The sequence below is a fragment of the Poecilia latipinna genome, unplaced genomic scaffold (assembly GCF_001443285.1).
Source record: "Poecilia latipinna isolate Pla-1442-1.1 unplaced genomic scaffold, P_latipinna-1.0 Scaffold391, whole genome shotgun sequence".
Lineage (NCBI taxonomy): Eukaryota > Metazoa > Chordata > Actinopteri > Cyprinodontiformes > Poeciliidae > Poecilia > Poecilia latipinna.
This window is the reverse complement of record NW_015113007.1, coordinates 139,110-165,931: the sequence shown is the minus strand read 5'-3', so window position 1 is coordinate 165,931 and position 26,822 is coordinate 139,110. Positions and strand designations below refer to the sequence as shown.

General features: G+C 39.4%; 1 protein-coding gene across 3 annotated transcripts in view; it reads left to right on the top strand.

Moving 5' to 3' along the window:
- fgf14 (fibroblast growth factor 14) overlaps positions 1-26,822 on the top strand; it is a 119,492-nt gene that overhangs the window by 61,358 nt on the left and 31,312 nt on the right. The window contains exon 1 of one of the 3 annotated variants that reach the window (XM_015037075.1): positions 3,429-3,450. The exons of 1 other annotated variant lie outside the window; for it this stretch is intronic. In XM_015037075.1, coding sequence (XP_014892561.1) covers positions 3,444-3,450 — 7 coding nt within the window. In that variant the 5' untranslated portion in view covers positions 3,429-3,443. Of the gene's footprint in view, positions 1-3,428; positions 3,451-18,317; positions 19,684-26,822 lie in introns of those variants that run through there. One more of the 3 variants, XM_015037074.1, reaches the window with a different exon arrangement.

Genomic DNA, 26,822 nt, shown 5'->3' with positions numbered 1-26,822 from the left:
TGCCCCCCACTTTTTTTTTTGTTTAAAAACCGCAGAGTGGTCGGGGTTTTTTGGGGCCAAAAATTTTTTTTTTTTTTTTTTTTTTTTTTTTTTTTTTTTGCTACGTTAAAATGTTTCAGATAATTGAACACAGTCTCAATATCAAAGAAAAACTGATTTGATGCAATGAAAATACATTTTTAAAAATTATGATTTTATTTATTAAGAAATAAAAGCTACACAAACTAATTTGGCCCTGTGTGTCAAGATAATTACCCTCCTATTCATCATAAAATGACACTTATATTCAGATTTGTTTTGCTCAACTTTCCTCAGCTCATCCAAACTTGATTGCTACCAAATCTGCAGTATCATTACATTACTTTAATACAAGCTGCCTGACAGCATGAAATAGGATAAAAGATTTCAAATAGTAAGACACTGTACCTCAATCATTTTTTTATGTGTCCTTGTCAGGCAGCGTGGTTCTCAGAATTATTGTCTGACTGCCAAGAAGACAAAAAGTGAGAAAGATGGCGGGAAAGCTCAAAGGGCAAGAATGAGATAATGGAGGAGGAGGGAGAGAATACACCCTAGAAATCTGCTGCTTCTACGCCTGCAGAAAGAGAGACAGGAAATAAAAACAGAGAGCCAAGGAACCATTGCGACAAAACAAAAATCCTGCCTCAATCTAAAGAAATTCAAGAACAGATTAGAAACAGAGTCACTGACATCCATCCATCTTGAAGGGTCACAGTGATTTGGGATTCCAACAAACCGCAGTGAGAACCATCATGCCTTGCAGGGGTGTCAAACTCCAGTCCTCAAAGGCCTCTGTCCTGCAACTTTTAGATGTGTTTCTGCTGCAGCACACCTGCTTAGAATAATTAGATCATCAGGGCTCTGGAGAACTGATCTACACAAGAAGGAGGTAATTAAGCCATTTCATTCCAGTGTTTTGTACCTGTGGCACATCTAAAAACTGCAGGACAGCGGCCCTCGAGGACTGGAGTTTGACGACTCTAGTTGAATTCAAAAGAAGTTATGAACTCTTGGGGGCCCCTTGCTGGCCTTGGCTCTCCAACTTTTCTCATGCCTTGGGCCATAGGCACCCCACTTATATTTTCTCGAAATGTACTTCCACTGTCAAGTTGTGCCTTTTGAGCGAAACACAAAAGTCAGAGCAGTAAGTGAGCAGAGAGAGCCAATCACAGGATGCACAGTCTATCCTCACTGACAAGTTTCCCCCCCTCTCATCCCGCCCCCACACGCGTCAATTTGGAGCGCGCAAACCCATGAATATTCAGGAAAGCGTCCAATGTTTATTGCTCCGCAGCAAAGATCAATGTGTGCCTCCTGCAAGCGAACACAATCTAATCTCTTTGTAGCTGTGACTGTAATTACACAAGGTAAAGAGATCAAGGCAGAGAGGCCAGATGAGCTCATGAGTGAAGGAAACATGTAGAGTTAGGGCTTTCTGAGGGAGATATAAAAAACAAGTTTTCGTCATCTTGCCGGACGTCCCAGACTCACCGCTCTTGGCTCAGTTTCTTAGAGGAAATGTTCCCCGTTGAACACGGTGCTTGAGCCTAAGCGCTCACAGCGAATGAGTGCAAAATCAAACATTTATACAGCTCCAGAGTGGTGCAACTGTCGCTCTGCAGCATGCCAGACGAATATTGACTTTATGAGTTTGTACTCGTTCCCTAATTAGCAGCAGACTTTGAGTGTGACACTGAAGAGCAAATAATTTCATTCCAATTTGGTTCCCCTCCAATCATTTTACTCCCGTTCCCATAAATAACAAAACATAATGTATTGTTTAGTTCTTTAATTACCGAGGAAGTTGAACACTTATTAAAAGCTAAATGGAAAATACTAATTTGCTGAGAAGAGCTTGCTAACGCGAAAGGTTTTTGGCTGCCGCCGGAAGATCCGGGCTTTTCTCTACCGAGTTCAGTTTGCATGGGGAGGAAGTGGATTCAATCAGCTAATGCTGCTCCGTAGTTGGACTTTTCCAGATGAAGTCACGCTAAACGGTTGCTTTGAACGCGGACCGCACTGAACAGCTGAACTCAGCCACTTGCTCGCACCGGAGGGAGAGGGCTTGTAATAAAAGAGTTTTATTGGAGCGCTCTCACTGGCAGATCAAGTGCAGTTGGAGGAAGGTGAAGGAGGCCGGGTTTTGGGAATGTGGGTTGAGTTGAAACAGGGACAGCGCGTGAGGCGAATGGTGAGAAAGGTAGAGAAGACTTGTTTTTTTTTTTTTGGGGGGGGGGGGGGGGGTTTCTATATTTTTTTGTTATCTGAACTGAAAAGGTCTAATGGGCTACGCATTGAACTGGGTTAGCCATAGAGATTCACCAGTCAGCCGGCTGATTTTCACTTGATCTGCTCTGACTGGTGATTGGCAGGTGAAATACTCAAGATTACATTAACAGCAAACAGTATTGACTTTTATGCACTTTTTTTTGAGTATAACTTAATTTGGTTAATTTGGCAGTCTGGTTTTCATTCCACATGCATAATTCGTAGCTGCAATAAAAAAACCGGAGCATGCTTCTTCTCCTCGATGTTGTCGATAGGAACGAAACAATCCAGATTGATCAAAACTGGAATTGTCAGATCAGACCTTACAGAAAACTGGAACATTTCTAAATATGTGTTATTTTGCAGTCAGTGTAAACGAAACTAAAGATCCGCCAATCAGTCGTCCAGAGATAAAAAAAAAAAAAAAATTAAATGGCCAATTTTCCACTGATCAGCAGTATTTAAAAAAATCTATTATGTGGATAAATAAAATAATAACAAGGAAAAAGACTTCACAATGAGAAGTGAGCATGTGTTTAAGTTCAATACAAGTGAAATAAAGATTTGAGACACTGATGAATAAATGTAACCTTTTAATTTACTAATTTTCTATTAGATTCACTACAATATCACAAACGTGCGGGACTTACTTTCTATTGTACCTTAATAGAGTGAAAAAAAAGAAAACAGGAAATAGTCAAAATCAGAATTAGTTGGTCTGATCTCAAGAAAAAAAAACTGAAAGTCAATATTTACAAGCAAAAGATTTATTGGTTCATATCTAGCTTTAATAACGATTTTTAATCAGACAATGAAGCTTGGCTAATGACCAAGCTAGCATACTTTTTTTTTTTTTTTTTTTTCAGGCCAAAATGGTTTAAAATTTTTGGGAATTCTTTAAAAATATGTTTAAGAGCTCAGAGCAGGATCAGATTGAAAGTGAAGCGGTGTCATGCTGAAGTGTGTGAATGAAGTGTGTGTGGACTTGGTGTGGGTGGTGTGTGTGTGTGCGGGCGCACGCGCATGTGTGTGCGTGTGTGTAGTTACTGTGCACGTTTGCCTGTTCACGCACACGTGCATGCATATACGTGGGAGCGTGAGGTGGATCAGTGGGTGCGCACGCCAAATGATTCAGCACTTCGTGGACAAGATTCATGTTTTGTGAGTAGAGGCACCGATGAATTGCGCAGGGCCGAGCTTTTCTGCTGCTCCAGCACGGCACGGTTCTTCTGTCTTCCTCCTTCTTTACTCACAGCTTAATTTCTTGTTTTTAATTTCTTCCTCTTAACTCTTTTCTCTCATACTGACTGTCACAAAACTTGCCTTTGTTAGGATTGTTGTAACAAGCAGTAGTTTTTTTTTTTTTTTTTTTTTTTTTTCCCAGTGCAGGTGCCTGTGGCCGTTTACTGCTCAGCCTACTTGCGCATTCCCTGGTAAACAGACGTGACTCAGTATGTTTACCTGTGCGTCGCGTGTAGGCATGTGACAAAGCGCTCCTCTACTTTCTGGAGTTCGCTTTTGGGGAGCTTCTTGTGCGTTACTTAGCAACGCTTTTCTTCCACGGCAAGACGTAGCTTCAATCGTGGTTTTGTGTTGGATTTTTCTCCGCATTCGTTCGTCATTTTTGAAACGGTCGTCGCGTTGAACACAGCTGTCACGTTTAAGTCCTCAAAGCAACAGACTATGAAGTAACACGGAGAAAAGTTTTTAATTCAAGCTTAATTGGAGGTTTTGAGCCACATATTAAGAACTGGGTCCTTTGGAGCGAGTCAAATGGTGGATGAATTAGACTTAAACATTTACAGATAACATTCTAGGTCGTGCCGTTACTTGAGCATCGCCACTGACATCAATACCAACGGTGCAAATCAAATGGATGCAAACACAAACATAGATGGAGAAGATCTTTCTAGATATTCCACAGGTCTCTTGGTTGTCTCTTATGCTTCATTGTCTTCATCTCAACTTTCCTTTTTTTTCCCCTGTCAAATTTAAGATTACAAATAAAAAAGGCTGCTCTGCATTTCTTGCTCCGCAGGATGCTTAAAAAAAAGATATCTAAGACATCTTTGGAGTTGACGAACATCGACACATTCATATGACATAAGACCTGTAAATCATGCTGGTTTCACTGCAAAAAACTTTATAGAATGTAAAGCATTCAGGCTGTCAAGCCCACTGCCTTACTTTCTAATTTTGTCTTGCAGACTTCCGTCACTTATTATCCCTGCTGACTCAGCACATTCTGTGGGCGGTGATTCACGCTCCTGCCCTCTTTTCTGTCTTTTGGCGTCTTTTGTTTGGGGAAGAAATTATCGCTTTCGATTCTCGTTAGCTGCCATATTGTTTGAGTTCCACATTTATTCTACAGTTTGAGCCCAGAGCGCGTAAAACGCGGCGAGAACCTTGCTGAAGAACGCATTAGGCTTGACTTTGCTCGAACACGCATGTTACAAAAGCCACATTTAATCAAGAAGACCGAGAAAACAAGCAAACAAAAAAAAACAAAATGGTTTTGAATCTTGAAGGCCAGCTGTCCTCCTCCTATATCTGTGTTTGCAGTAAGCGTGTGCGCATCATAAACCTCTCATTTGTCTCTTCGTGGAAAAACTGGCTGTTGTTAGCTCGGAGCCAACACTTTGGTCTTTCTACAAGACAAATGAGGTAAAGCAGTCTTATTCGAGCTTGTAAGCGAAAGGACAAATTTCCCCAAGCAGGAAATGACCTATGTTTGGTGTTGGGGGAAGGGCAGGGTGGTGGTGAGGGGGTATGAGTGCATGTTTAATGACCCCGGAACACATTTCTATGTTTGAGACTGCAGACGTTTTTCGTTTGTTTTTTCTTTCTGACGCCGCCCCTTACAAAGCATTTTACTTATCCCGGGAGGTGCCCCCCCTTTATTTCAGAGTGCTGCTATTTTTAGAGCTGTGTCGAAAGGTCAGCTCCTCTGTCGGTCGCAGAAACACTGAAAGAACATTTATCAGGAAACAAACATCACCGGCGGGGAAGCACACACCGTTTTGTCAGAGTCACCTGCTGCATGGTTTAGATCTCTGAACACGTGGAAAGCTGCTCCCGCTGAACGTGTGCTTTGCTCTATGAACATTTACGCTAATCGTTCTTATCGCTGCCTCTATCACGAAGTTGTGCGATTATAACTCACTTCCGGGTTTGCTCTTTAACTCTTTCTAACAGAAGAGAGGAATTATCTTTTTCTATTTAAATGAATTTGCCCTTTATCCTGCAAAATTTAAAACGACTCGATGCAGCAAGCGATAAAGACGTAACTTATTTTAGCAAGGCCTGCGTTTGAATTTTGTTTTGTATTGTTGCTGATTGTTTTTGCGTCATGCTACTACTAACGGGATGCTGCATCGCATCACGCAGAACAAAAACATTTCTAAGGGAAAACGTTGTTTTGAAATAGTTTAAATACAAATCATGTAGAATAATCAACCTGTTGCACCATAAAAGAAATTTTTGTCTGCAATTAATTTCAAGAGTGTGCACGGTGAAGTAAGATTATGTGCTTTGCATATTTCAGACAAGGAGCTTTCTGCCAGAATTAGTTCCGCCTCTTTTATGTGCAGCGGTTTGTTTTTCTATCATATTTTTAAACAAAAGGTTGAATATTTGCCCAAATTTAAGACATTTTTTTTTTATTTGTAGAGTAGCAACAGCCCTCACAAATATTTAAAATTTACTCATAAAAGTGGTTATGTCATTAGAGGACTCAATTTAAGCTTAAGCATGAATTATTATTATTTTTTTAATGTTATTTTATTTGGGTTCTTTTTATGTAATTATTAGGAGCTAAAATATCAATTTCTAAATATTTTGAGGATTCCTTTTCAAACCAGATACCTGAACAGATGGGCACGGCATAAGAAACCTGTAATGAATCCACAACTTTCTGGTTCACAATATGATCAGTTTTATTGAGTTGAGTTTCTTGTCCTTGTTCTAATTCCTGGTATTCAGTGTGAAAAACTAAATCTTAACTGCCTCTGGTTTTTACTCTGATTTACCATTTCCCTAAACCGTCTCATGAACTCCTCACCCTACATTTGGGATTAACGCTACAATACCGAATAAAAGCATTAGATGTATAAAAATGGCCAGCCGTAATAAAAAAATCAGGACTCTGAAGTTTTGTAGTGAGTGCTGTCGGAGGAACCTTTTTGCACCGCGTTACCTTCAGGCGTCAACAAAAAGAAGGCAGCGTCCAATCTTTTAGTAAAATGAAAGCCGTTTTCAGATTTTTGTCGTGATGTTGTTCTTTTCGAGGCAATATATCCTACTTATTCTATTAGCATTTTCGCAGGCTCACATAACGTGTGGCGGCAGCAGCAGCAACAGGAGGTCAGAGAATTGTCAATCTGCAAAAGACACAGTCAGCATCATCTGCAGCTCTGCTCCCTGCCAAAATCTCAATCATCAATGCCCTGAAGCTCCGGATAGAAAACATGTCCCTCCTCTGTGTCCTCCTCCACCTCCTCTGTAAGTAGGCGTGATGGAGGAGGCGCGTGAGCTTAAGCTTGCACACGACGACGGGAGCCAACATTCGGTGGCCGCGGTACAGGCCTCGCGTCAAGCGACGTCACCGACAGATCGTGTCTACCAGAAGGAAAATAAGAATACTTTTAACGTTTTTTTTTTCCTTCCTTTGAGAAGTAACGTCTATTTACATTGTTAGCTGATTTAAAATGCTCCTCCCTGATTCCGTGCCCGGTCATTAAACTCGACCTCACGCTTACACACCGGTTAATTATAGTCCGCTGTAATTACGAACGTGTCATTTCTCATTAGGCTGGAACCACCGACATTTAGACAAACACTTTGTATTAAGTTTTTTTTTTTCTTCCTGTATCTTTTCTTGCATTTTACTTTTGCACTGAGCACAAACAGCCTAAAGCCAGTTATCCCTCCATTTCTGCACAGTAAAGATTGCTATCCTAATAATGTTGATTTGCATATGAAGTATGATACCCCGGCTCTTTTTGGAATGTAGCTAATATTATGTTGATGATGATTCTGCTGTTGCGTTATGTCTCTTGCTCTTTCTAATTCTCCTGAGGACTTTTCTTTTTGTACTGGATCACCAATTTCAGACATGTTCATTTTACCGTTATTGCCTCTTGAAAAATCCTTTGTTTTTGTTGAGACAGTGATATAGCAGAAAATGGTAAAATCTTTTTTCTTTCTAAAAGTCAGTTTGTCTGTGTCTATACGTCTTACAGCCAACTTTGAATGTTTTGCCTGAGATATACAGATGAAAACTAACGAATCTTTAATATTATGTTTCTTCATTTTTTTTATACGTGTATTTGTTCTGCTCTTATCTATCTCGTCTCCTGCCTGTATTTGGCATAAATTATTATTATTTATTTATTTATTTTTTAAGAGGTGACACGTTTTCAACAGGTGATGAAGGACCTGACAACACACAAAATAATTGGTATAACTGTATGTGCTTTGCTAAAGTATTCAGACACAATACACAAACCTAACCCAGAACATTTATTGGAATTTTGAATCATACGCCACCACAAAGGAGCTCAGATAAAAATAATAAATAAATAAATAAATAAAATCAGTTGCAACAAATGGTCTTTAGAGGTTATAGAATTAGTAAAGCAAGTGAGGTTATGTTTATATGAATTTCATCATAAATGCAAAAGTTGTCAAAAAGTTTGATGGAAAACATATGTTACACAGCATTTCAAGTTTTCAAATGTTTTTTTTTTTTAGGAATCAACGACAGCAGACCTTAAAGATTAAAGAGGGTTATCAGTGTCACACCTCCATGTTCAGAGGGAGCATTTGCAGTGTAGCTCACTTTGGCCACTTGAGGGCATCTTTTAATTCAGGTATTTTATTCTAACAGATCAGCTTCAGTTCAGCTCAGCGTAGTGAAAAATGCTTGTGTACACCTAGTAAAAGTTTAAAATCTGGACTTTATGGTTCAGTTTTAAATAAAGCAGAGAAAGTACCTCCAGATTCTTTTCACATTAAATGCTGCATTTGGAAGTTAATGTGACAAGGTTCCCAGGTAATGTGCAGGTGTTTTCTGTTTTGTTTGAAAGAAACACTCACTGAGCTTCTTCTTCTATTTTTTTTGTTTGTTTTAAAAGAAAAAGAAAACAACATAGTTTTTAGAGCTGAGTCATATATTCTTTCAGTTCTCCTTGATCTACAATCTGATCATGCAGCAATCTCCTGCTGAGCTCTCTACTGCTCTCTAGTGGCCAAAAACTAGTAAAACACTTTAGGAATTCAACTTATGACATTTAAGTCAGCATCAACTGGGCATAATATGTTTTTTTCCCCTGCACATTGTATGCAAATCAGTCAGGATAAAGCACTGGATGTTTTCAAGCCTGTAGCAGAGCAGGCTTGAAATTCACTGAATAATACATCTTTAGTGCTCTTTGAGTTTGAGAACTGCAAACTCAGTCAGAAATGAAAATAATGGGTTTAATTATGTAAGAGTTCATACAATTCTTTTTGTTGTTTTGGTTTGTTGGGAAATGATTATTATTATTTTTTTTAGAAATTTAGGGTTGTTTTTTTATTACAGATCTATAGATGTGATATACAGTTTTGAAACAAATAGAATGTGTAGTAAAATATGAAGTCTTCTTTGATCAAACAGTAAACATAGGTGATTAAAAAAATAAGTAAACATGTTATACTTGTCAATATATCAATCTATATGGACATTTGTGCATTTTTATATGTTATTATGATGCCACCCCAGCCTTCAGTGATAGATAGCTTTCAGAGATAAAGCAAGCAAAAAAAAAAAAAAGACTGAAAAGTGTGGCATGCATATTTATTTAGCCTCTTTAACTCAGTACTGGATTCAAAAGCGCAGACAAAGACATTCTCCAAAAGCCTCAATATACAATTTGATACACAAATGTATAATCAGTACGTCGTAACACTATTGATACCTTTTAAACCTTACCATATATTTTCTTTTACATTAATACCACACATTTATTTGAGATCCCATCATAAAAGAAGTCTGTAGTTGTGGTGAAAACAAAAGGAAACGCAGTGTTCAGATACTAAGTAACATCTGAAATGTCTGGTTTGCATTTTTATTTAGATTTCCCAAATCAATATTTGTTTAGAACCACTTTTCACTACAATAGAAGTCTTTTGTTGTATCTCTCTTCCAGACTTAGAAATGCACACATCTTTTTTTCTGATTTTCAAGCTCAAGCTTTTGGAAGAATTTCTTGCCACATACAAGAAATTGTATGTGGCAATTTCTATCATGTGGGTCATTCTACCATGTGAATAAGTTTGATCTAAATAGGAAATATCAATAAAAAATAAAGTAGATTTTTAACAACAACAACAAAACAACCAAAGAAACTAATTATTTTTTAAGAGATTAGTGTATTTTTTTTTTCTGGTAATGAACTGTCATGAAGTATAAATCAGATTTTTACTTTTCTGTTGAATGTCTGTTTTATAAGATATTTACCACCAATGACAACAACAACAAAACATTTTCACTCTTCTGCCAAATCCACTAACTGCACAATTCTGGTTAAGTAGTAAGACAAATATTTCAAAAGAGCAGAAGAAATCTTACATTTTTTGAACAATAACAATATTTATTGTTAATCTGTTGCTAAGAGATGAGTGTGTTTTCTGGTAGCAAAGTACCACGAAGTAAGCGTCTGATTTTTACTTTTGCGGTAGTAAAAATCAGAAGGCAGTGCCTTAATCTTAGCACAAACTGCCCACATTAGCAGTAGCCTTTTCCTTATAGTAAACTTTTTATCTATTTTTTATTTATTAGCCATGTTTGGCCCACTGAATGGAGGAAGCTAATGTAAGACAATATGCTAGTTATACCCCACATGCCTCTGGCGGCATTTAGGCTAACATTAGCATTTTGGCTAATTTTGGCTTATACACTAATTTTAACATAGTGAATGGAGTAAGTCCATGTTACTCAGCATTCTTGTGACTCTCCACATGCTATTGAGTACACTGTAGTGTATTTTAGCATTGATGCTAATTTTTAGCATCAGAACACTGGGTTCCAGGCACACTTTGGCAGGCCCCGGTTAAATTTCCTCAGACATTTTTAAGAACTGTTATACATAAGGGTTGCACAGTAGTGCTGTGTTTAGCGTCGTGGCCTTTCGGCAAGAACATCTGGGTTTAAATCCTGATTTGCAAGTTCTCCATGTTTGTGCATGGCTTTTCTCCAGGTACTCTGGGTTCCTCCCACTGTCCAAAAACACGACAGTTAGGTTAAATGGTCTCTCTCAATTTATTTCATAAGTGTGTGTGTGTGTGTGTATGTGTGTGTGGTTGTGTGTCTCTATGTTACTTTTTGACATCTTCCTGGATGATCACTGGAGTTGGGTACAAGGCCCAAAACTGTGACACGATATGAATCGGCGGTTATAGGAAGAGGATAAAATATACATATTGTAAAATGTAAGAAGAGGTGGAAAAATAGAGAACAAACTCAGTCTTGTGTGTAAATTTGTGAACATTCGCGCAATTGTGTATGTGGGCTGTAATGGAAATTACGGCTAACCTATATGCAAGACTTCCTCTGATATCAGTCAGTAAGGCTCTTCATGTCTGAAGCATTTGACGCATTCGGTGCCGTGGCGACATTTGATCCATGACGGCGTTAATGGGTGTTGTAATGTCTGCTGGTTAATCACTGCTATCATACCGGAGTGCTAACCTCATCTCTCCAGAATAATCACTGCTCTCTGCGTCTCCTTGTCACTCCCATTATCTCACCATCACTGGTGCACATGCACATTTCTTCTGCGGTGACAGGGTATCATCTGTGTTTGTCATACTTTCGTTTCATAATGTGGGGGGGGGGAAGGTTCACAGTGCGGTCCCAGATAATGATGGTTACTACTTACTATAATTTTAAATCATTACAGATGCCATTAGTCTTTCACTGTCTCTTTGGGAGAACTTCATTGGTGTTCTTAATCAGGTCCACTTAGCACTGTTTCTTACTGCTGATATATGGTGCATATCATATAAAGACACCTTAATAGACCTCTGGGAAGGAAACATTTAAATGAGAGCTATAAAAAAAAAAAAAAAAAAAAGCTTTAACTGCTTGTCAGGACAGCCTTTCATGCCGGAGTTGTTTTGAGTCATTAATAAGAGGTACTTTGTCTTGCTTTAAAGTGTGCTCTTATCATTCGCAGACATGCATTCTTTTTGGCACTGTAGCTTCTTTTATCGGGTAATTAAAGTAGTAACTCTCGTTTATCTAATCCAAGTAGAAAAGTTCTGCAAAATCAACAAATGTGCAACTTACTGAAGGTTCTTGTGCTCATAAAATCAATATTATACCAAACAGGCAGATTATTCACGGGAAGATCAGTGCAGCATAAAGTAGTCCAGACATGCACCATTTCATTTCAAACTCCAGCAGGTAGATCTATTTTCTAATTTGCCAAACCAGAAAAATAAATCAATTTATTCAAATGTCAACTTTGTATTATAAGAAAGGGACCTAAACTGGAAACATTCAATCTGATTTGATGTCTCGTACAGTGAGAGAGAAAAAAGAGGCTATATGTGTGTATGCATGCAGTGTATGGAGATTTCTTGTTTCATGTGGTTAAACTAAATGGTCAAGCTGTCCACAATGATCAGCAATTACAGTTTCCTGCGCTGACAATGTTTTAGTTCGACTAGATGTATAACAAGAGTAGTCAGCTGTTCTCTCACATCTATCCTCTGGCCTCTTGTTAGCCTTTGGTTATTCTTAAACCTGTGCTCCCTTCAGGCGGCGTCGGTGCAACGCTGCGTGACCTGAAGCTGACTTACACGGAACAAACTCTGACCACTCTGGAGAATCAGTCACATGGTTTTGGCCTTTACAGTAATAAAACCAACTTCACTGCCCTACGTTCATAATTCTTCAAGTAACGCATTTACTGAATTGATTTTCTATGGGTTTTGTGTTTCGTAGCTTTAACCAAGCCACACACACACACACAAGCCAAGTTCCCTCTCATTAGGATTCTGTTATAATTCCTCCAGAACTTAAATGCATCTCCATCACCTGCGTCTGTGAATTATTTATCTTAACACCTATAGACTTTATGCTGAAGTCAGGATGTACCTTGTTTTTGCATACCTGCACTTCCATTGAGACTTTAACATGCTGAGAGTCAAACGAAATACACACACACACACACACACACACACTTTGTGTAAGCTTTCAGCTTCAGAGGGAGGCCTTGCCAAAGGGGCTTGGACTAATTGATATTCTCCCACAGTATTCAGGGCTTCTCCAAGGAACCTCACTCTGCAGTGCTGCTGACAAGGCACATTCCATCACTGCTGCAAACTTAAAATAGGATCAAAAGCCAGAGAAGGGTGTGTGAAAGGGGGAGAGTGGGGATCACACAGGATGTGTGTGACCAGGATGTTGAGACAGTCTTTTCCCTTATGCTTTTATTTATTTATTACCCGTTCAAGGCCTTGTTTTAGTTGCCACCTCTAGGTCCCATTTCTGTTTGCTTGGAGCAGTTTTTCTCAAGTCGTAGGCACTTAAAAGTACAGATAATCTGCTCTTTTTTTTTTTAAACCACCTTTTGACATCACACCTAAAGTTGCCAAAAGACCTAAATGACTGGTTTAATTTATAGCTTTTTAGAATGTTTTCATTTACAATTGCTTAAGCAGGAGCAGAGTTGAGTGCACTTTTATTTTGCAGTTTGGGGTGTGGGCTATAAGTGGAGCTAACAGTTTGACACCACTGTGTTTCATTAAGGTCTCTGTGGGAGAGCTCCACACCTCGGCACCGCTCTAATCTTTCAGCCTAAGGAAGGGCAGTGCTCCGTTGCATTGACAACAGAGACGTCTTTTAAACTAGCCGCTCTCTTGCGGTGCACTCAGGACGACTTGTTGTTGGTCTGCCACACACTTCGGCATGTATTTATGACTCTACATTACGTGATAAAATGCTCTTTTAAATGAAAAATGAGTTGTTGCTGACATAATTTGGGAGTGTTTTCTGAGCTGCTAAGATATTCATACGGCGTACCGCTCTTGTTTATCACCCCTGAAGCTCGTGGAGTCATACGTCTCTGTTATTGGACTCTTGCAAGGAAAGGAGTTGTAGTTGTTTGGGTTGTAGTTTGAAAGCTTACAAGCAAAAAAAAAAAAAAATAGAGGTGGTATGTTACAAAGTCTGGCCATGCAGAGAGAAAAAAAATCAATATCACAGCAGATATAAAAACAATAAAAGTCAGTCTGGAAAGCAGTAGCAGTGGGGGGGCGGACACCCAAAATTTGAGTCACGTCAGGTCAATTGAATATCACATTTATTATGGTTGAAAAATAATAAGTTGCCAAGTTTAGATTTAACTGAACTGATTACGGCAGTTTCCGAACGGTAACTGTAACAGTAAAAGTGCTGATCCTTCGTGTCTGCTACTAGCATGTGCTAAATGAAAATGGGCGCTTCCTTCTTCTTCTTCTTCTTCTTTAGATTTGAACAGCAGCTTGCATCCATTATTGTTGCACTACTGCCATCTATTGGATCCTAATATCTATACCTCAAATTCTCATAATGAAAATGAAAAATCTTCTTTTTCCCATGCTATTTAACTGATCAACAACATTCTCAAATTTCAATTCCCTATTAAAACCTAATTCCGTTTTAATGGGCGCTTTCTTCTTTTATTTCCAATTTTGACTTCCAATGATTCACTTCCTGCTAAAGAGCCCCCTGGTGGTCGAAGAAAAATCCACATATAAGGGGCTTATAGTCTGGGGAAAAAAAATCTGAACGCTCTCTGGTATTGTTCAGGGAGCCGGACCAAATATGGAGGCGGGCCGGATGCGGCCCGCGGGCCGTAGTTTGGGGACCTCTGGTAAGAAACATTGTGGTAAATTTGAAATATGTTCGTTCTTAATCAGTGTGATTACAGTTTAAAGTTTTTAAATCAGCATTCTGTATGACAAGTCCCTAAGGAGCAGCTAAGTTCATTAATACATTGGGTCGTGTATGCTGTGATTGCTGAAAGCAGCACAGGCTTTACATAAGTACGTCTTCACATAAGAACTGACTAGTTGTTCTTTTTATGGCTAATATATAGTGGAATGATACATTTAAAGTGAAATATCTACCTTTAAAAGTAAAAGTCATGCTTAATGTTTCACTAGCAGCTTTCTGCTATGGTTGGCGCTGAAATTATAAACCTGTGAACTTTTTCAACTTTTTCTGGATTGCAGTCTCCCTGCTCCTTCATATTCATTTCCTTATAGGCTGCAGCCGTTTTATATGTGCTGTCTGGTTAGCTTGGACTATTACGCACATTAAAACAAATGAGACAGATACACAAGCACTGCAGGGCACTTAGAGTCCAAAGAGGCTCTATAGGCTTTTATGTCTTCTGAAAATGGATTCATGACAATCTATTTATTAAAAAAACAACAACAAATGTGCATAAAGAGGACAAGAAAGGACAACTGTGCATCGTAAAGATAACAAATGCATTGTGCGTCTGTAATTAAATTAATTTTGAGTCTTTGATAATGCAAAGGTCTATTAATCTCCTCTCATTTTACTGGGCCAAGGAAGTGCTGAGTGCCCCAGCCTGTTTTTCCTCATCAAGATAGGCGATAAAAATGAAAAAGAAAAAAAAAAAAGTAACAGTAAAATACAAAACATGGCCCTGAAGGAAGGTAGCGGCAGTAATCAAATGGGTTGTTTACCCCTAGTTTCTGCGGTGTGACATTTGCTCTGCCCCAGCGGCAGGACATCTAACAGAGATAATTTAATTTCCCTTAGAGGAGATTGGATTTAAATGTCCTGACCCGACAAGGCTGCAGCTACGTTCATCGTGGCTTCTGTTTTCTGCTAAATGAGTGCAAATGAGATTGCATTGTTTTCCATTCAGGTGAGGTATGATTCATGCAGTGTTTGCTGATTATCTCTGCAAAACCCTTTCGCGGATGATAAAAAGTAAAGAAAAAGAAAACGTAAATGCCTTGTTCTTTCCTTGCAGTGCCGTTCATGTCTTGCAAATTCGAGCCTGTGGCAACGTTTCGTCAGATCTCATTTGAGGAAACGCAAGATTGTGGGCTTAGACAAAGTGTCGAAATCTGTTCGTCTTAATGTCTTTCTTCTTGCAATAACTTAGGGAATGAATGAAGTGTTTAAGGCATTTGTGAACAAATGGATGCGAACAGCTCGGGGCAGGCTGTCTGGTCAAACTAACCGTATTAGATCTTTTAAAAGGGGGGAGTATAAATGGGGCGTTTAAGGTTCCTATGGCTGGAGCTTGACTTAGAGATGGAATGGGATTGCCATGGAATCACATACATTCACGTACAAGAGGAGAAAAAATGTAGGTATGTGCACCTCTTTTAGCTTTTGTCACCGGTTTTGTGAAGGTGTTTAAAACGTGCGATCAATGAGCTGTGATTGGCTTCAGGAGGACATCTTTGGATGTGCACATTTTTTTTTTTTTTTCGAATTTAATAGGAAAGTTTATCCAAACGAATAAATGCTATCGTTTTTGGATGTTGTTTGTATTTATTAGCAGGCGCATAAATATTTATGAGGACTAGTGTAGTATTTTGAAGGTTATTAATATTTGTTTGGGCATATCTAGAAATGACTTTGCTTGAACAATTAATGTTCTAATGCAAAAATACCAGCATGATTTATTTAACATATTTTCAAGGTAATTATAAATTAGAAAGTTTTTGCAAAGTCTAACAGTTCGTAGAAGAGACTTCCTCAGGCAACTTTTAAAAGGTGGATATATGATTCGCTAAACTTAACTCTAATATATCGTAATTTGTATATGAACTGTGTTTCATTTGACCCAAATCTCACTAACCAACAAACTGGTGTAAACTGAATACGAACTAAATTTGATTTGCCTCTGAATTAGACCTGTGTGTCTCGCATAGCATCTTGAAATGCAATTCCTGTTGAACTGACTCTGTGCAGTATCTTGCAAAAGTATTCATGGAATCATTGTCCTGTTGAAAGTTAAAACTTCACTCAAGTGTTTTGCAGCCTCTGACAAATTTATTTCCAGATCTTGTTCTGTACCCCAGGAGCCATTTTCCTGCTAATAGGATCTAGACAGATTCTTTACAGCAAGACGCTGCCACCACCATCTTACTCTGTGAGGCGATGATATGTTCAGTTTTGATCTAATCTGATGAAGCAGCGCATTCCTTTTAACAACCTCCTTTATCTTTGTGAATGTCCGACCAATAGCTGTTCCGCAAACATGTTCTCTGTGTGCAGTAGATCTCTGCAGCTCCTCCAAAGGCAGCATTGGAAGTTTTTAAGACTCATAGCTCATTTTCTGATCAATGCACTTGCTCTCAGCTTAAGCTGACATCTGCATCTTAGTCGGTTTGCATCTCTGCTCTCGGTTACAGATGATTGCTTAAACGACGCTTGAGACGTTCAAAACTGGGTATGTTGTCGCATTATCCCTAATTTACAGTGAATGTTATTTAAAGGAATCAGAATGAAAGGGGCTAAAAGCAAATGCATAAAAAACTTTGCAAATCTTTCATTTGTTAGAACAATAAATCTGTCCACTTTGTATTTATGGGTTGCATTGTGTAGGTCTATCACATAACCCATAAGGACACCCAAAGCGAAGTGCTTCATGAAAAAATAGAACTGAATTTAATCCTTGTTTATGTATATGTATGCATATACATATGCATGCATATACATATGCACAATAATTTACTATTTTTCTCCTTTTAGGAACTTTTCATGTCTAGTTTCTCTATGCATTTATTGCGAAGTAGAGAATTATTGTATTACATGAACGGGAGGAGCCAGTTGGCTCATCCATCCATCCGTGCCTAATGTGTCATAGTGTCAGTGCTGATTTAAATGCTGCTGTGAGACCATTGTTGAGCTGACAGTGTCCGCTGCTGGCTGGACCGTTTACTGCATCCCTCCCAGAGCGGAGCAGGACGCAACGGGGTAAAAACTTTTGTTACCTTCCCTGTTTGTCCAAAAAAAAAAAAAAAAAAAAAAATAGTAGAGCCGAAATGCAACCTCTAGCTGATAAGATTTAAACAACGAGTGACTGTACTATAATGTCTATAACACCATATGTGTATAAATGAAAGAATAAATGTAATTTATTCTTAAAACATCCCGGTGGAGCGGCATTGCGGTTCTCAGCTGAAAACCGCAGATAAAGCTGTTCTCAGTCACTTGTTTATGTGTGTGATTGGACCTTTGGTGCATTTCTTCTTCTTCTTCTTCTTCTTCTACTTCTTATTTATTCGATCCTCAGTACAGCTGGCTATCAACAGGTGAGCATGACGTGCTGAGAATAAACGCACAAATTTGCGGGATGCAGCGCAACACAACAGCCCCCCTTGAGCCCGCATGTTTAATTACAGCCACAAACAGCAGATGGCTCTCTTGAGTTTTAATTTATTTTTGCCTGAGAGTGAAGCTTAAATGTTATTCCTTTTAAACGTTTTTTAACTTTTTTTTTTTTTTTACCCCTTCTCATGTATTTTCTTTTACTATTATAATAATTATTATTATTTCGAATCAGAATGCACACTGAGGTACGGGAAGGTTGCGTAATGCTTTGCAGCTTTTCGTACGGGCTGCAGCCGACCCTGTTTTAAAGTGAGGGTCGTCTGGAGGAAACGTCTCCCTCCGTCTCAGCGTGGACCTGAAACGACTGGCGCTGTCCGTGGTGCTGAAGCCCAATACACTCTGGTGGACAGAGTTCTGCTTTTGTAAAAAACAAAGTTATGCCACTCTACATTTGTTCATAGTAAATCATAAAAATAAAAAAAAATTAAAAGTAAATAAAAAATAAAACGAATGCATTAGTGAAACAATGTGAGCTCTGATGTTGCAGCAAAGAGGAGAGAGAATGTGCATGCCCCCTCCTCTCGGTGTGTAAAATCGGCTCCCTCAAGCAGGGCAGGTGGTCGAGAAGAGGAGGGGATGTCGGGGCGGGGGGCATCCGTCACCCTCAGCCGTGTGGTTAGGACTTGTTGATGGTGGGGGGGATTTGTTGATCTGGGGGCGTACAGGCTAATACCACTGATTATCTCTTCCTATCCTCTTTTTTTTTTCTTCTTCTTCTCCCATTGAGCGTGGGAAAATAAATCGCGTTGTTTTGTCAGTGGCATTTCTCTCTCCCCCGATTCCCATTACGCGCCGATCGACGCACACTCAACTCTCTCTCTCTCTCTCTCATTATATGTCACGGGTCATATAATGCACCGATCGTCAGGGAGTTTATATTTCTATATCTACATACTACGCAGACGTCATCTTGCACGGTACTCGGATCAACTCTCTCCCCTCCTGTTCGGTCTAACTGACTGTTGTTGTGTTACCGGATTGAGATGTGCGGCGCATTTTACGCAACATTAACCGGAAGGATTGTCAAATAATTGCGAAGCTCCTTTACTGTTGCGCATTCCTCTCTGCGTGTGTATGTGTGTGTGTGATTTTAACGTGCACGTCTCTTCTGGGAGAGGTCGGGGGGGTGGAGTGGAAGCTGTCGCGGATACCTTCTTGCAAACTTCGCGTCTCGCCTCGGCTCCTCAGTTCTCAGCCGGGTGGTGATCTTCGTAGGAGGCGCCTGTGGTTTGTTGAGTTGCCCGGGGGCGCACATGCACGGGCGTCCCCGCTGCTGCTGGCCGAGCAATGCCGCTTTTCCCATGGCAGAAGAACAAGAAGGATAAAGCAGAAGCTTAAAAAAAGGGAGAAAAGAGTGGGAGATTTTTTTTTTTTTTTTCCTTCCCCAAGCGAGGACGCAGCGCACCCGCCGTTAAACATTTCTAAGGACAATTGACTGATTGAGACCAGACGCAGGCTACAGGTATGAATATCCTCCCGAGGTCTCCGTGCGCATGAGTTGGGCTTCTTATCAAGAGCATTGTCACTGGCAAGTGGGATTACTTATGAAGATGTGCATTTCCCCCTCCACCCCCCACCCCATCGTGCTCCAGAATATTTCGAATGATAATGGGAATCTGGTTTAGTATCACCAGTATCATGTAGGGGTTGGACAAAGGAGAGGAAAAGCAGCAGTCAGAAATACCTAACCCCGCCGGTATGGGACTGTGACCCGGGTTGCGAGCTCCGAGAGGCGGCTGTTCTCTGCGTGCAGACCGGACCCGGGCGGTTGTGACATTTCCGAGCCATGGCCGCTGCTATCGCGAGTGGGCTGATCAGACAGAAGAGGCAAGCGCGGGAGCAGCACTTGGACCGACCCTCCACTAACCGACGGAGGAAGAGCCCCAACAAGAACAAGGGGCTCTGCAATGGGAACCTGGTCGACATCTTCTCCAAAGTGCGCATCTTCGGGCTCAGGAAGCGAAGGCTACGGAGACAAGGTCTGGGAACTTCAGTGTGCCGGAGAATGTTTTGTTGCTGACACATAAGTAAAGATGCACTGATCAGAGATCAGAGTTGTCCCTTAATTATTATCTCAGAACGGCGAATGGAAGGTGAAACATTGACAAGTCAGATGTTGTAAAACTTATTTATTAAATTAATCTAAACTAAGAACTCAGGGGATTTTTTATGTTGAATTCAAAACCACTACCTCTATTAGGAAAAAAAAAAAATGTCTAGAAGTCTTAGAAAAAAAAAAAAGAGTTGGCTGGTCAAATTCCCAAAATTATGACTATTCCTTTGACTCTTAAGACTGGAATAAAAGGAAGAGCTCCCACTTTTATGGAGCTGCACAAATGGATCAATCACAATCAGCCAATTTTCCCTCTTTGTACTCTGATCAGTGATTAGAGGAATGAATAAATATTTATTTCTCTTCTTATTCAAAACTATCAAGTTTCACCATTTTCTAACCATGAGCCCATGTATTTTGTTGCACTTCTTGAGTCTAATAAATATTAATTATAAAATCCTGATTAAAGTTATCTGGATTGTCTCCTTGTTACACAGGTGGAGAGAGTCTTGTGATTCTGTAATTTCCTGTTGCATTAAAAACTATTTTCCTTATGTTTTTGAAGTGTTATATGGTCTTAAAAATACTGAATCAGCCAGCCAGGCCTCTATTAACCAAGCTAATATGTAGGAGCTGGCAAAAGCCTGATTGGTGCATCTCTACATATCAGCTTTTTACAGTGTGTGTAAATGTGATCATGCACATTTAGCCTTGGAAAAATTGGCTGGATATCTAAATATCAATTTTGGTTTGTGATCAGCAGGTTAAATAGTGGAAACTTTGTTGCTGCTGCTGTTCTGTTTCCTGTTAGTTAAACACATTGTGGGTGACTGTGGCTCTGTGGGTAGAGTAGTCATCTTGCAGTCAGAAGGTTGTAGGTTCAATTCCAGCTTCCTCCTGCCACATGTCAATGTGCCCGTGGGCAAGGCACTTAACCCCAAATTGCCTACCAAGCTGCATATTGGTGTATAAATGTGTGAGTGCAAATGGGTGAATGTGACTCTGGTGTAAAGTGCTTTGAGCAGTCAAAAATGATTGGATAAAGTGCTGTATAAGTTCTGTCCATTTTACCATTGAAATGCTAATTTGATGTGTTTTCCACCAACTTTCTACATCACAGAGCAATCACAGCATCCCTTTTTCTTTTATTTGTCTCCTGTTTGGATTAAATCATAACATGGACCAAAATTAAAAGTGATCAATTTTCTTTCTAGTCTATAAACACAACAACCGTTAGTATTGACTTTATTGAAATTTCGTTTGTTTAATGAACATAAAATGAAGTTTAAGCAGCTAGGCTAATATTTGCTATGAGCCTATCTGCTAACAGTAGAGAGGCTAACATTCAACATTCTCTGTTGGATTTGAGACTATCTTAACTGGAAGCACATTTTCTTCCATGTTTTTGTTCTATGAAACTTATAGAAAAAGGATTTAAAAACTGGAACAGGCAGACCAAACTTCAGAAGAAATTGTATCGGCCAGTAAAGGCCTAGTCGATGCATCGCTACATAAACATGTTCATGCATTCGACTTGTGAATCCTTACTGCTTCTAAAGAAACAACAAAATGTTCAAATTTGACTTTTTGTGTCTCAAAAGTTAGAACAGACGTTTGTTTTTGTTGTTTTTTTTAAATTGTCAGCATAAATAAATAAATAAATAAATAAATAAATAAATGAATAAATAAATAAATAAATAAAACATACATCTGATTTATGTGCATTCTACTAAATGACTTAGTTTTTCCAAGCTCTCACAGCTGCAAATCTATAAAATGTCTTATCATTTTATGGAACATACACACAGAAACTTTGTAAATTGTAGCTCCGCACACCAACAGACTCTTGTACAAAACCAATTTCCAAGCCGGTAAAGAAAGGTCGGTGTCTTGAGCAGAAATCAGGGTCATGCCTTTCAGACAGACACGTTTTCTCCAATTCGGGGACCAATGGCCTCTTTCTCTCTCAGGCTGAAAGTTGTTCCATTTCTCCAATTAGGAAAATGTCAGGAATGTTTCAGCTGTAATGTTGGCAGACTGGGATTATTAAAGTGCAATGTCAAGACAGAAAATGGAGCCAAGAGTGAGCATAACTCAGAGATGACACTTGGTTGTGGGGTTTTGTAGGTTTCTTAAAAAAAAAAAAAAAAAATCATCAGGCATCAAACCTGTTGCTTCAAATCCACCTCAACTCCAGCTAATTTACAAGCTACTTGAAGCAGAACCATCCAGGCCGCAGCCTAGTTTAAGAAAGCTTAGAAGCAAGCACCGTTTTAGTCTTTCATCTTCTCCCGCAGAAGAAGAGACATTTTGATCGGTGAGTCCCTCTCATGCCGCCTGCTTTCACATCTGAACATCAGGATGAAATGTCTCCTTCACTAGACCCCACTGATTAAATGGATTAAATGCGCTCTGATGGAACAGGATCCATATAATAACCGCAGAGGACACATCTGGACGCAGGTCAGAGTTCATTATAACTGGAGGTTTATAATCAGTTATCCTTCAAGCTGCTGTGTCATGGGGTCTGTCTGTGCGTTTCTGCCTGTGCTAAGCGGCTGTTGCTCTTGACTTGGCCTGTGGAGCATCACTTGATATTTGGAGCACCGTACAGAAGAGGGCAGAGGTCACAGATATGGACAGAGGGCGGTGTTATGTTTGGCCGATAAATTAATACGAGTCTCTCTGTGTGTGCGATGGACCAACTAATCTGTAGGGCAGATGTTCCTGTTTCAGGGTCCGAAAGTGGCACAATTCAGCTAGTAAACAATCAAAAGATTTAATTAAACGTTATCATCAATAAAATAAAAAAATTGAAATTGGGCAATTGAAAACAACACAGCAAACCGTCAATGTCAGTGGATGAGTTCAAGTAAATGTCACTTGACTGTGCCAACAGTGCCACAGTGCAACGGAATATGAAACCAATAAGTCCTCATTTGTACATGCCATTAGGCAAATAAATACCTATTATAAGTATCTGTCTCTAGAATTAATAAAAGCACTGTTAGATGATTAAATGTAAGACTTTTATTAAAGTCTGAAGTAATTTAGTGGTAGCAATGCAAGGACTTGTTGTTCTGAAGAGGGCCATGGAATATTTTTTGATATGACCAATAAATAATTAGATCAAAAATTAAATAAGCAGGAATTATTTTTGTCTGCAAAACAAACATATTTAATGTTGGCATAGTTATTTATCAAACTGTAGCACTTTGAGGCCTCTATAAGGGAAATCAGCCCTACCTAAAAATGATTTGAAATCATTGACCACACTTCGGTAAAAATATAACTTTTTCTTTTAATTATTCGTGCATTAACTTACAATCTTAACCCTTTCATGCATCACTACAGTGGACAGCTGTCTAAAAGCCATTTTTTTGTGGTTCTTGTGGATTTTTATGTTATAAATGCACACAGACCACTGAAGTGGACACTAATGCATCATAAAATACACCATCAACTACTGGCCATCAGCTGCAAATGCAAGAAATAATTTTTGTTTAATCCAATATGGCCGACAGACAAAACAGCATGCCAACTGACCCGGTCCCTCCTTCACTGTAGACGACTCTTGCAGGTAAAAAAATATATATTGTGACATCAGATAAACCCTAAGAACAATACTAGTGATGTATTTTTAAAATAACCTTGTATTTGATGGAAATTACAATTGATCACATAAAGAAATAAAATAAAAAAATGTATAATTTTTTACAAAATCTTTCTTCCTACATTTTTTATGCCTTAAGAAAATAAAAAGAAAATTGGAAAAAAAAAATCCTGACATAAAGGATCATAATTCATGCATGAAAGGGTTAATTGTTTATACATTTAAGCCTTTAATTATTTTCTAACTGAATTGTGACACTTTGAGCTTGTGTAGTGTTCCACCCTGGTTTATTATTATTATTATTATTATTATTATTATTTATTTAATTTATTTTTTATCTTTTTTAAACATAAGAGTTAAAAAGCAATAAAACGTAGTGGCCTCTGAACACTAAAGCTTCTGCGATAAACTGAGCCATTAAGTGAAAAAACAAAAAACACTGCTCTCTAAAATTCACAGAATTAAGGGGAAAAAGCTGTAAAGGATGTATTTTTGTCCCCTTTTTCTGTAGTTCCACTCAGAGCTAACTCTCACTTTCTGTTGCTTTACTTTTATTCTTGTTTATGATTAAAAGCCAAATGGGAAAATACATCATTAATTTCATCTCCACATGAGAATTCACACTCATGGGAGGTTTTTCCTTTTAAAGCCTTCTCCACACTTTCACTCCCTGTCCCATCTTTCCTCTTTTTCTTTCTTTTTTTCCTGCATTATCACCAAAGCACACAGATTAGGAAGACTAATGACTTGCTTCGTGTGTCTAATTTAATATCAGACCCCCGAGAGACCTTACAGACCTTTTAATTTTGTTTTGACCACGATGGCCGCATGCACTGCCGATCCCATGTGTTTTGAGGCCGAGTCTCAGAGTTCCCCAGGTGGAAACAAAGAAAACACCGAGCCTCACGGTGACAGCTGAGCCGAGAACAGAGCACCTCTCTGGCTTTCGGCGGGATGAATATAGACTGAAGTGAGGTTCAGAATCCCACTGAGACGTGTCAAGATGATGGAGCAAGGGTGACTTAAAAGAAGCCCTGTGTCCTGTATTTCTTTTGGCACTGAGTATTGATCTTGAGAATGCAGCAGCACTGTAGATTTTCTTTTCTTGTGGTGCTGCGTCGACTGCAATCTGACATAATTTTGGGGGCTTCAGGTCATTCAGTTGGCTTTTAAACGTATTCCACCAAATCTCCTCGATGAGTTGCTTTTGCTTTTGAATTACTATCACTACGAAAATGCCCAGGTGGAAAGACGACGGTCTGTTATTCTCATGTAAATACGTTTTGCTTTGTTTGTTCGCTCCAGCACACAGATGTGATCTCTGTCCTCTTCTGGCAACTCTGGGAATACACTGGAACATTTTGCGCCACATCTGCTTTCATTTCAAATTATCCTCGTGTTTTTGTTAGCTGAAACAGAGTCGCTGTTTTTTTCTTTGTTTTCATTGTTTTCTTTTTGTTTTTGTTTTTTTGTAAAGGATTAAATGCAAGCTGTAAATCCTGTTATATCCAAAGCCAGTAAGTGAGCTCTTGCCCCATCCAGCATTGGGTCATAATCTCATTTCTCTGGCTCTAGTTATCCCACCAGATTAGATCCACAAGCCCTAAGATCATGCTGCGCAGATCTGAAGATCAGATTAGTTTGCGTGATCAGGAGGTCCTTCGTAGATGAATGGCTTCCTGCACCTTGGATGTTTGTTCGTCAAGCTTCTTTTAAGGACACAAAGGTGTCGCCTGTTTAAATAGGATATTCAGGACATCTCACGTATATTGCTAGGAAGCACAAAACAGGTGGCAGTGCTGTAGCTGTTCCCAGCTGATTTACAGTGAACATAAAATACTTGTTGAGCTTTGTCCCAACTTGTCACATTACCTCAAACTTCAAAGTATTTTGTTGTGGGCCTGACTCAAATTAACTATTGCATAATTGAGAACTGAAGTCTTGCCTCATGGACTTAATCGCTTTACTAACATAGGATAAAAATCCTGCTGGAACGGTGGTAGCATCACGCTGTGGGGACGCTGTGCTTCAGATGCAGGGAAGCTGGTCAGAGTTGACTATAGGATCTTCTTCTTTTCCTTTCGGCTTTTCCCCTTTAGGGATCATCCGTCTTCATGTAACCCTATCTTCCTCATCTTCCTCTCTCACACCAACTACCTTCATGTCCTCTTTCACTCCATCCATAAATCTCTTTGGTCTTCCTCGGGTCTCTTGCCTGGCTGGTCCATCCTCAGCATCCTTCTACCGATGTGTTTGCTGTCTCTCCTCTGTACATGTCCAAACCCTCTCAGAGTAGACTGTAGGATGGATGGGAATAAATACAGACCATTCATGGAAGAATACCTCTTCGAAACGGCAAAAGACTTGGAGCTGTCAGCACAACAGCCGTGCTTCCCACACAGCCAGAGCTACAATGTAATGGAGTATAAAAGCATGCGTGTTTGCATATCCCTTCTCAAAGTACAGACTTAAATTTGAAAGAGAATTTGTGGCAAATCAAAATTGCACAGATACAAATCAGACTGAGTGACGATTATTTTACAAAGAACAAGCAAGAAATGCGTTCTTTAGGTCTGCAAAAATAATCATAGCAAAAGCTTGTACAAGGTTTTGACTCAAGAAACATGAAAGCAAATGCTTTCATGTTCCAATATTGGAAGTATTTTTACTTCCAATATTGTAAGTAAAAATCTTTCCCCTTTACAACTCTGCACTAAAAGTGTCGGTTCGTCATACACAAAAATGAGAAAATGTGCAAAGGCTCAAGGGTAATGAATATGTTCATGAGGCATTAGGGGTATCTCCTTGCCAGTGTGAGTGTGGAAAAGCCCTTCTTCTTTTCCAGAAACATCCAAAGTGGGTCAGACAGGACAGAGCTGACAGCAGTCTACAAGTGCTGCTGCAGCTGTGCCCGTGTGTGTGTGTGTGTGCGCGCGTGTGTGTGTGTGAGAGTGTTTGTGTGTGGGCCAGTCCTTCCTTCATGCTCTGCTTGCTTTGAGCCGAGCTTGACGTGTGTGGCTGCACAAACACCAGAATGACACGACAGAAAATAAGACAAGAAAATGCGCCGAGGGAGTTGTGGAGAGGCCACTTATGGAGGGGGGAAAAAAAAAAATCACGCCCTCTCTGTGACAGGCCAATTTATATGTAAAAAGGACCATGGCTGAGCACTTTGAAATCTTGTGCTTCTGATGCACGTTGTTTTCCAAGGAAACCCCCCTGCTGATGCCAAACTGGCACTCTGTTTCCCTAGAAACAGAGAAGTAGAAACATACAGTGCTTCTGTTGTAAAAAAAAAAAAAATCAACGTTGATATAACTGGGGAATGTCTTACTCCCATCTGTGATTAACGGCCCTTTTTGTTTTGCCCTTTTGGTCAAAATTTTAAGGCACAATAGTGAAGAAAGTTTAAGAAAAACTACAAAAAGATAACAAAATGGCCAATTAAATCA